Consider the following 11,161-nt stretch of genomic DNA (forward strand, 5'->3'; position numbering starts at 1 on the left):
TGTGAACTCGAGGTGGCTGGGAGAGGATTGTTTACGCCTTCTGCCATGGAGTGAACGTCTGGGAGCTGCATCTGCCCTCATCCAGCTGCTCTGGGGAGCCCAGGAATTCTGATACTGGAGATTTATGTCCCATAATCTCTGAAAATCCTGGAATACCATTGATCATGAGGAGATTTTTATCTCCTGGGATGAAGGAAAGCAGTGTTGCTGCTGCCAGTGAGGCAGAGCAGAGCCTCTAGTTCTTCCCACTGCTGAGATATATCCCTGCTCCCACAGCAGGGAGTGGTTGTCAGCCTGGAAAAGCTGGATTTAAATAAATAACTCCAGGCATGACAGCAAGCATCAAATCCATGACTTTTATTCCCAGAGTTTTGACATCAGAGCTCGGTGGAGGGTTGGGAGTGCAGCTCAGGAGAGGGGTTGGGTGACAGAGGAGGCTCTGTCGGTTTTCATGGGGCATTTGCAATTCCTCCTGGTCTGGAATTCACCCATGAGGAAATTCCATGGCTTTCAACTCTGGTAATTTTATTCATATCCTCCTCCTCACTGTGACTCCACCTCAGTGGTGACTCCCCATTATCCACACTTTATTTGGAACGCTCTTGATTTCCATAGAGCTGAATAAACGAGGTTTAATCAGCTCCAACTGATTTGGTTGAACTGTTCAGAGTGAGGTACTGAAGCTCATTTCCCACGGGATGTGTTTGGGGTGTGTGGGGAGGGAATGTTCGGCTGTGGGGTGGGCAGGTGCTGTGTTCCCATCCCAGTTCCCGGTGTTTCCCCTGCAGGAAGAGGTGCGCCAGGCCGTCACCCCGGCCGAGCCCGTGCAGTATTACTTCACCCTGGCCCAGCAGCCAGCAGCGGTGCAGGTGCAGGGCCAGCAGCAGGGCCAGCAGACCACCACAGCCACCACCACCATCCAGCCGGGCCAGATCATCATTGCCCAGCCCCAGCAGGGCCAGGTGAGCCAGGCCTGAGGGAAATCCTCCTCAGGAACGTCAAAGACAGTGTGAAAATCATGGGTTTAACCTATGGGATGGGTTGGGTTGGGAGGGAAGGAAGGAATTTAAATCTCACCTTGGTGGATGATCAGGGACCTTCTGCTGTCCCACGTTGTTCCAATCCTTGTCCTGCCTTAGCTTGGACATTTCTGTGGGGCAGCCTCAGCTTTTCAGGGCCAAATGGGATTCCTGGTCATGTTCCTGGGTCAGATCCTCCAGGAAAGTGTCTCACCCAGGCCCTGAGCTCCCTCTGTGGTGATTTAATCTGGCTCTAGGAGAGACTACCTGCCCCAACCCCAGCAATGAGCAGGGCCAGGTGAGCCAGGGCTGAGGGAAATCCTCAGGGACAGATTGCACAGGAACATCAATGACAGTGTGGAAATCATGGTTTTAACCATGGGATGGGTTGGGAGGGAAAGAGCTTGAATCTCATCCTGTTCCATAATTGGGGACCTTCTGCTGTCCCTCGTTGTTCCAGTCCTTGTCATACATTACCTTGGACATTTCTGTGGGGCAACCTTGGTTTTTCAGGGCCAAATGGGATTCCTGGTCCTGTTCCTGGATCAGATCCTACAGGAAAGTGTCTCACCCAGGCTCTGAGCTCCCTCTGTGGTGATTTAATCCTCACAATTCATGGGTGTAGGACAAGCCTACCCAACGCCAGCAGCAAGCAGTAATCCTCACAGTTCATGGGTGTAGGACAGACTCAGTCTGCCCCAATCCTGACATCTCATGGATTTCCCACCTCTTGGGTCCTCATCCCTGTTTTTCTCTTGTGCAGAGCACCCCTGTGACAATGCAGGTGGGAGAGGGGCAGCAGGTCCAGATCGTGCAGGCCCAGCCCCAGGGCCAGTCCCAGCAGGCTCAGAGCGGCACAGGGCAAACCATGCAAGTGATGCAGCAAATCATCACCAATACAGGAGAAATCCAGCAAATCCCGGTAAGATTTGGCCAGGAGAAAAGGTGGAAAAGTTCCTCTGAAGCAAATTTGTGAGCATGAGGCTTGTTTCTGTTTGCTTTGTTAACTGGCAGAGGAAGTTTGGATTGAGTGGTGTGGTTCCTGCACTTAGGAAAACCAACCAAGTGTGACATGAAGTGGGGAATAAATCTTAACCCATTTGGTCCAGACTCATTGCCCAGCCCAAACACCTTCTCCTGAGTGAAATAGTTGTGATCAGGAAGCAATAAATCAAATACTTCCTGGCTGAACCTCAGTTCTTAACCACAGCCTGGTTTGAATAAAACAGAATTCATTTCTTTTGCCTTTACTTGGTTGTTCCTCTGCAATCTGAAGTCGTGACCTGTCAGGCTGAGTGGGAAAGGTGCCATCTGGGAGTTATTAATAAACTTAGATGTTAGAAGAAATATTTCTCCAAAATATTTGGAGCTGGTTGGAGGAATGGTTTTGCAGAACCAGGAGATACCTCCTCACTTTTACATCAGCCTTAAAAATGGGATTTTGGGTGCCCAACATAACCAAAACTTTCTGAAATGTGTCCTAAGTAAACACAGCGGTCCAAAAAGTCACATTAACTTAGGATCACAACAAAGCTGTGGCTTTTGCTTCCCAGCTGGAAAATATCACACCTGTTAGAGAAAAAATAATAATAAAAACAAAAATCAGCCAGTTCCTTGTTCCAGAACCCAAAGGTCACCCAGGGCCAGATATTTCAGTTGGATTTCAGTTTTTCTGTGAAATCGGAGCTTTCACACAGATTTTGCCTTTCCAGCCTTGCTGAGCTTTGCTCATGCTGTGCCAGAGCGTGTTGGAAAGGGTTTGGGTTGGGGGAGCTGCCAGATTGTTCCAGCTCTTTTCATCTCTTGAGTCTTCAGCTGATTCCTGCTGCCTTGAGGTGTTGATCAGGAAGGAAGAAATTCCCAAATTGGCTGTTTTATTGCAAGGAACCCTTTTTCTTCTCTGTATTTTCTTGTCCATTTTTCTTTTCTCTTCCATTTCTTATTCCTCTTCTTTTCCTCCTGAAAATTTATCTGAGAGACTTGTTCCTCAAAGAACTGTGGAAGGAGATGTCCAGTGGATTCTCAGCAAGAAGAGAATAGCTCAGATTTGTCCCCAGTTGTCTCCTGAGCATGCTGGAACTACAAAAACGAGGCTTAGACATCTCATGGGAGGAAGAATTCCTTACAAAGGAGCTGTTTAGGGCCAAAACCTCCTGAAGAAAATCCAGGGGGATCCTTTGGGAAGTGATCCTGTGGTTTTGGACAGAGTGAAGGGGTTTTAGGGTCTGGTTTTGACCAAGAATTTGCTTTTTCCTCCCTCTTTCCTGGGACTGTGGGAGAATAGGGAGCTTTGGCTGCTCCTCAGGAGCTGCCAGGGGCTGAAGTGTGGAATCTTTTTGGGAATACCTGGGTCTCTGACAGCTCCAAGACTGCAAACCAGCAACGTAGGAGCAGTGTGGGATGGAATAATCCCAATTCCCAGCTCCCCATCCAGCAGAGATCCTGTTTGGCTGCAACCAAGAAGATTCTTCGGTTGAAGAACCATAGTTGGTGCTGAAGGAGCTTCCAGCAAGTGAAATAAAATAAAACTTGGAGAAAAACTTGGATTTGGCTCTATAAAATTCCAGTCCTTGGTCTGTTCTGCTCTTCCTGCTTTGCTTTTCTTACTTTTTTCCCTTACTTCCTTTCTCTTTTGGCACAGTTAGAGCCATCTTCTGACAGGTCTGTGCACTCTGAGGGCCCAGCAAAGAATCTTGATCACCCAAATAGAGTTGGAAACTCTCTCCTGAAACTGGAAGTGCCTCTGAAGTGTTGGGAGCGTCTTACTCCTGTTATTCCACATGTTCCCACATGTGCACACTCCCTGTTGCTCTTTATTCCAGAATTAAAGTGGAAAAGTTAATTTTATTTTTGAACAGAGGAAAACTGGAAGTGAATCCATCAGTTAAGTGATAATTGTTTGGCCACAAGAATTTTGTATTAGATTTAACCTTTGTCTTGCCCACACTCATTTTGGGCAGGTTCTTTGGAGCTTCCTGTCCTTGCTGGAGGAACTTTTCCTAAATCTCTTCCACCGTCATTTAATGATGTAATTAAAACCTAATCCTCCAGCATGGAAAACTTGACCTCCCTGCAGATCTCAATGTAGAAACCAATTTTTTATTGAAATTTTGTTGCTCAGGGGGAGTTTATTTGCTCTTGAAATAATTTTGGAGCTTTCAGACACAAATGGGGGAGTTGGTGGCTTTTATGGAAATGCCAAATGTTCCAGGCACTTCTTTATCAGTCAGCAGTTTTTTAAGAGTGTTCTGTGTGTTCTTCCCCTTCTTAAAAAGAAAAAACCTTAAACCGTGATTTTTTGGTATAAAATTACCCTTAAAACTGTGAATCTCAGTGTTATAAATAACAGAAGGAAAATCCAGCAATGGTATCTGTGACATTTTTATTGCTCTCAGGTGTGTGTTAACATCGTTTCCTGTATTTTCTTCATGTCCCATATTCCCAAGCATCCAAAATTAGGGGATTTAGGGAATAAATTTGGGGTTGAATCTCTCACATGAAGCACTGACACCAAAAAGCTGAGCCTCTGCTAGGTGGGGCTTGACAGGTATTGGCAGAGAGCTGCCTTCAGAGCTTCCAAAAATATCTTTGGGGTTTGCCATCTCTGCTGGCTTTATTTGTGGGGAAAATTCCTGTTTATTCCTTAATTTTTGTCAGGATATGATTGATAGAGGTGTAGGATATGATTTGGTGCTGCCGGCTCATAACAGTTGATGTGAAATGCTGTCTCAAAGGAGTGAAACTTAATTCTTGTAACCAAACGTGGTCCCAAATCCCTGAGAAACTGAGTCATTAATATGCTTTAGCTACTAACTGACCCCTCCCAGCCTGGAAAAAAGGGAATGTGGTGCCTCAGGGATATCCAGGAGTTCTGTGCCCTGGTGCCTTCAGGGTCCGTTGTGGTGGTTCCCACTGGGAACTCTTCAGAATTCCATGGAGCTCCCGGGGAAAGCTCCCCCGTAACTCCTGTGGTGGAATCGAGCAGGGAATTTTGCTGTGTGTTCAGGGTGCAGAGTGACCTGTTTCATTTTCTTTCCCTGCCCCCTCCACCTGTCTCCAGGTCCAGTTGAATGCTGGCCAGCTGCAGTATATCCGCTTAGCCCAACCCGTGTCAGGCACCCAGGTAGTCCAGGGGCAGATCCAGACGCTTGCAACCAATGCACAGCAGGTATGCACTCCACAGGGCTGCCTCCAAGGCTTCTTCCCTAGTTCCTGAAGCTGCGAATTCCAGGGGATTTCGACCACCTCTTGGGTTAGGATTCCTACTTTTCTTTTCTTCCTGTTTGGCAGAGGTTTTTTTTTTTTTTAAAAAAAATAACAACAAGGAACACAGCGGAAACCTCCTTTAGGTGTCCGTGAGAGGTGCATGCAAAGCTTGTGTGTGTGTGTGTGGTTCTGGGTGAAGCTCCTGCTGCTTCTCAGCTGCTTGCAGGTCACTTCTGGGCTCATCAACCTTCTCTTTCCTTCTTCTTGCCTGGGTGAGGGAGGAGCCGTGCAGGAAAGGCAGAACGTCGGGAGCGGCGTTGAGGCTGAGGGATCCTTCTCTGCCTTCCTGCTGGCCTGGAGGCCACGTTGTCCTCGAGGGAGGCAGAGAGGACGTGGTTTTGGGGTCTGGAAAGACCTGGTTTTGGTCTGGAAGGACCTGGTTTTGGTCTGGAAGGACCTGGTTTTGGTCTGGAAAGTGGTGTTTGGTCTGGAGGTGTCTATGGCTGCCGTTCCTCTCGCGGTTGGGGTGCTGGAAAACGTGGCTGAGGTTAAAAACCTCTCCCCAGGCAGCAGCAGGATGGTGTTGGTGGGGTTGTGACCCTCAGGGAAGGGCTGGCAATGATCAGCTGCTCTTATCTCTGTAGATAACGCAGACAGAGGTGCAGCAGGGGCAGCAGCAGTTCAGCCAGTTCACAGATGGACAGGTAAGAACTGGGGGTCATCAGACACGGGGACTCTCCTAAATCTGCATATTTCTGATAAGGCACAGGAAGGGAATGCTGTGCCAGTCTAAATTAAGGTGGATTCTTTTGCCTTGGTGTTCTTTTGGTTCTGTTGCCTTTGCTCTGAATGAACCCAGTCCCTGGCACTCCGGGTGAAATCCTAAATCCTGAGCAATTCTGGAGTAAAGGTTTTAACATCTCCATGGTCCATAAGTGTCATAAATCATGGAGTTGTTTGGGTTGGAAGCACCATAAAACTCATCCACTTCTGACCATGGGAGGGACACCTTCCACTGTCCCAGGCTGCTCCAAGCCCCATCCAGCCTGGCCTTGGACACTCCCCAGGGATCCAGGGGCAGCCACAGCTTCTCTGGGAATTCAGTGGGCAGAAGGGCCCATTGAATTGAAGGGGGATGAGGAATTCCTGGGAGGACTTTGGTGGGAGTTAGCAGGAGATTTGGTGGCAGCTCATGGTGGGTTTGGGGTTTTGGGGCACCTCAGAGGGACTGAATGTGGGAGTTCCTGGGGGTGCTGCGCGCTGACAGAGGTTCCTTTGTCACATTGTGTGTCTGCAGCAGCTGTACCAGATCCAGCAGGTGACAATGCCTGCTGGCCAGGACATCACCCAGCCCATGTTCATCCAGTCCACCAACCAGAGCTCGGACACCCAGGCCACACAGGTGACAGGGGACTGAGCAGGGACCTGGTGACGAGTCCCCAAACCCAACCTCGAGCGCCTCTGCCAGACCCACCTGGCTGAGGAACACACCTGAGACACACAGCCTATAGCAGTAGGCTCTGCCATCTCCACCTTGCTCTGCTGGCTGTGGGAATATCCAGAATATCCAGCAGACTCTACCAAGAATGCAATATTTTTATTTTCCAAACCAATCTTTGTGTATCCAGCTGCTTTTCCAAACCCCGAGTGAACCAGTCTGAAGGGGTTTGGAGCATCTCATTGAACAAATGTGGGAAATGTTTTTATTTCTAGGAAAATCCTGAGGGTACTGCTCCTGTCAGAGCTCTATTCCTGCTGTTCTGTTTGTATTTTTTTTCCTCTGGATAGAGCTAGGTTTGGTCCTCCCATCTCAGTGGGTTTTAGGGAATTTGGGGGGGGGGGGGGGGTGGAAAATGTGTGTGGTTTCGATTTTTCCCTCCTGCCTCCTTTTTTGGAGCATTTGCTGTATGCAGGGAATAGGAGGAGGAGGAATTGAAGTGAAACAAAATTTAAAAACACATTCCTTGTACTATGATTGTATTTTCTAATAGCAAAAAATCCTTGAATTTGACCTCTGGATTCCAGAAAAACAGATGGAATCTGGACAAAACCCCAGCCCTGCTGTTACCTGTTGTCCTGGCTTTGGTCCATGCATGTAATATAAGCTTCATAAAAGGAAATAAATTTGCTTTTGTCAGATCCTGTGTGTGCTGTCCATGAGATCCAGGGCCAGGAGCAGCCTGAATCCCTGGAAATGTTACACCTGGAGCAGGGAAATCAGGCACAGGATGCCTGGACAAAGGGGTTGGCTGAATGCTCAGGTGATGTGAGGGGTTTGGGGGTAAATATGTGACATATTTGTGAAATTGGGTACATAAAGAACCCCCAGTGTTCCAGCAGAGCTCAGAGATCTTGGGCGACTCAAAATCCTGCCAGGAAGATGTGGGAGGAGGGGCAGGAGGTCTTTCCAAGGTTCTTTTGGGTCTTCCTCCCAATCAGATGGAATTTCTGCCCTCAGAATCATCAAGGTTGGAAAATCCCACCAAGGTCATTGAGTCCAAACTGTGCCTGATCCCCACCTTGTCACCAGTGCCACATCTTGGGCTTCCTTGGACACCTCCAGACCTCCCTGGGCAGTTCCTCCCAACGCCTGACCACTTTTTCCCTGCAGAAATTCCACCTGAGCCTCCCCTGGCACAGCTTGAGGCTGTTCCTTGTCCTGTCCCTGTTCCCTTGGAGCAGAGTTCAAATCCCACCTGGCTCCAACCTCATGGCACTCCTCCTTTACCTGTGGCATGTTCTGTGCAGGGACTTGAGTGACAGCATGTCCCCTGTCCCAGCACAGGTGAGCCCTTTACCTGGCACAGGTGCCCCCACAGTTTTCCCCCTTTACCGGGCTCAGGTGTCCCCCTTATCCCAGGTGTCCCCCTTATGCCAGGTGTCTCCTTTATCCCAAGTGTCCCCTTTATCCCAGGTGTCCCACTTATCCCAGGTGTCCCCTTTATCCCAGGTGTCCCCTTTATCCCAAGTGTCCCCCTTATCCCAGCTGTCCCCCTTATCCCAGCTGTCCCCTTTATCCCAGGTGTTCCCCTTATCCCAGGTGTCCCCCTTATCCCAGCTGTCCCCTTTATCCCAGCTGTCCCCTTTATCCCAGGTGTCCCCTTTATCCCAGGTGTCCCCTTTATCCCAAGTGTCCCCCTTATCCCAGGTGTCCCCCTTATCCCAGGTGTCCCCCTTATCCCAGCTGTCCCCTTTATCCCAGGTGTCCCCTTTATCCCAGGTGTCCCCTTTATCCCAAGTGTCCCCCTTATCCCAGGTGTCCCCTTTATCCCAAGTGTCCCCCTTATCCCAGGTGTCCCCCTTATCCCAGCTGTCCCCTTTATCCCAGGTGTCCCCCTTATCCCAGGTGTCCCCCTTATCCCAGCTGTCCCCTTTATCCCAGGTGTCCCCTTTATCCCAAGTGTCCCCCTTATCCCAGGTGTCCCCTTTATCCCAAGTGTCCCCCTTATCCCAGGTGTCCCCTTTATCCCAAGTGTCCCCCTTTATCCCAGGTGTCCCCCTTATCCCAGGTGTCCCCCTTATCCCAGGTGTCCCCCTTATCCCAGCTGTCCCCTTTATCCCAGCTGTCCCCTTTATCCCAAGTGTCCCCCTTATCCCAGGTGTCCCCCTTATCCCAGGTGTCCCCTTTATCCCAGCTGTCCCTTTTATCCCATCACAGGTGCCCCTTTACCTGGCACAGGTTCTCCCTTGCCAGGCCCCGCGGGAAGGGAAGCAAAGCTCTGCCTCAGGTTTTGGCTGCTGCGGGATCTGGGCCTCGCTGTTCCAGCCCGGCAAAATTCCCGGCGCCTCCTGGGCTTTGTAAATGTCCGTTTTCCCTGATTCCCGAAGTTTTCCCGATCCCTCGAGTCCTGGGAGCAGCGGGAGGGAGGGAGGGATGCAGCTCGCAGAGCATCGCTGCTGTCCGTGGGCAGAGCCGGGATATCCCAGGCTGGAGCAGCGTCTGGGCTGGGAAAAGACGGAATTGGGGGAGAAAAGGACTTTTCGGGAAAGCTCCGAGCGTGGGGTCGGCCACGAGAGGGCCCCCGTGGGAAGGGTTGGAGCGGGATGGGACAGCCGGGATGGGACAGCCGGGACTGGGGCTCGGTGGCGCCTTCCCTGGGACTGGGGTCTCGGAGGTCCTTTCCCTGGAATTTGGAGTCTCGGAGGTCCTTTCCCTGGAATTTGGAGTCTCGGAGGTCCTTTCCCTGGAATTTGGAGTCTCGGAGGTCTTTTCCCTGGAATTTGGAGTCTCGGAGGTCTCTTCCTCTGGATTTGAGGACTCGGAAGTCCCTTCCCTGGCAGTCACATCCCTGTCCCTGCTCCAGGCTGCCACGGGAAGAGCTGGAGCGGGATGGGACAGCCGGGATGGGGGCTCGGAGATCCTTTTCCCTGAAATTTGTGGTCTCGGAAGTCTTCCCTGAAATTGTGAGCTTGGAAGTCCCCCGCAATTAGGCGCTCGGAGGTCCCTCCTTTCCTTGGAATTGTGGGCTCAAAGATCCTTTCCCTGGAATTTGGGGTCTTGGAAGTCCCTTTCTCTGGATTTGAGGGCTCCAGGCTGCCACTGGAAGGGCTGGAGCAGGATGAGACAGCCGGGATGAGGGTTTGGAAGTCCTTTTCCTTGGGATCTTGGGCTCGGAGGTCCTTTCCCTGGATTTGAGGGCTCTGAGGTCCCTTCTCCCGGCAGCCACATCCCTGTCTCTGCTCCAGGCTGCTGCGGGGAGGGCTGGAGTGGGATGGAATAGCCGGGATGGGGGTTTGGATCTCCAATGCCAGCAGCTGATCCCACGCGGCGGGGGCTGCCCTGCCACCCTCCCTGCAGCCACAGGAGATGAGTGACCTCCTGTGCCCCCCAAACACCTCTGGAAAAGCATCCCTTGGGTTTGGAGGGCTGGGAATCCGCTTGTGGGGATGAAGAGAGACCTGGGCAGCAGAACAGGCACTGCTCACCCTTATCAGCCCCCAGCAGCGGCCGGCGAGGCTCTGCTGGGGAAAAGCTCTTTACCCACAGCAGTCGGGTTTGCTGGAAATAGGTTAAATTTGAATGGGAATAAATCGCTTAAAGGACAGAAAATGGGAGGGAGATGCTGCTCCCGAAGGGAGTTTCCAGCTGTTGCATGAAGTGAATGAAATTTGGCTGGAGTTCCTGTTGAGTTCCTGTTGAGTTCCGAGGGATCAGAGGGGCTGGGGGTATTTTAGTTCCTGATTAATTATTTAATTCCTGATTGAGTGGAATTGGGCACGAGAAGTGTGGTCATATTCAATAAACCCCTTCTCGATCAGATGCACAAAAATTGGGTTTGTTGAAGGCAACTTCAGAATGGAATCTTCTCGGACATGGATCTGGGCACAGAGCTGAGTAATAATCGTGGATGTCAGAGTGTATTTAATTAAGCTCATTTGCATATACAAGATGTTGATTTCTATACTGAAACAAACCTTAATTGGGTAAAAGTTGGTTTTTTATTTAGGTTGTAAAAGAGGTACAGCTTTGCCTGCCCTCCCAGAGGAGACTGGGACAGCTTGGGTGCTTTGGGGACAGCCAACGTCGTTTGTCACAGGGACTGGAACCCCGGGCAGTGACAGGAGCCAGAGCTTCCCTGCAAGGACTCACGGGCTCCTTTGATCTCCCGAGCGGACTGCGGTGACAGATTGGCTGCTGTGGGGTGACACAGAGACAAACACGTGTCCCTCGAGGGGCCGGACGAGCGGTGGCACCCGCAGGAGGGACATCAACCCTTCTGTGTGTGACACAGTGAGTGCCACCACTCTAGGGCAAGTGCGACAGGAGCGGGGCTGGTCACACCCCCAGGGACCCGGGATGAAGCTGAGGAGGAGGAGAAGGAGGAGAAGGCAGTGCTTCCCTGCCAAGGAGTGGTTTGAGATCCCATTTCTCCTCGGGGTGATGAGCTCAGCACCGGCCGCTGGCACTCGGGCAGTGCCACACTCGGTTTGCTGCG

The 11,161-nt window shown here is 50.9% G+C and overlaps 1 protein-coding gene across 3 annotated transcripts in view; it reads left to right on the forward strand.

Moving 5' to 3' along the window:
- NFYC (nuclear transcription factor Y subunit gamma) overlaps window positions 1-7,365 on the forward strand; it is a 30,126-nt gene extending 22,761 nt beyond the window's left edge. For 2 of the 3 annotated variants that reach the window (XM_014258441.2, XM_014258440.2), the window contains exons 6-10: window positions 789-962; window positions 1,783-1,941; window positions 5,080-5,187; window positions 5,870-5,929; window positions 6,523-7,365. In XM_014258441.2, coding sequence (XP_014113916.1) covers window positions 789-962; window positions 1,783-1,941; window positions 5,080-5,187; window positions 5,870-5,929; window positions 6,523-6,642 — 621 coding nt within the window. In that variant the 3' untranslated portion in view covers window positions 6,643-7,365. The remainder of the gene's footprint in view (window positions 1-788; window positions 963-1,782; window positions 1,942-5,079; window positions 5,188-5,869; window positions 5,930-6,522) is intronic. The other variant, XM_088067489.1, reaches the window with a different exon arrangement.
- Window positions 7,366-11,161: the final 3,796 nt, after the last annotated feature.

The sequence above is a fragment of the Pseudopodoces humilis genome, chromosome 27, assembly GCF_049639895.1.
Source record: "Pseudopodoces humilis isolate 2021_Gansu_Grassland_sample_001 chromosome 27, ASM4963989v1, whole genome shotgun sequence".
NCBI classification, from domain to species: Eukaryota; Metazoa; Chordata; class Aves; order Passeriformes; family Paridae; genus Pseudopodoces; species Pseudopodoces humilis.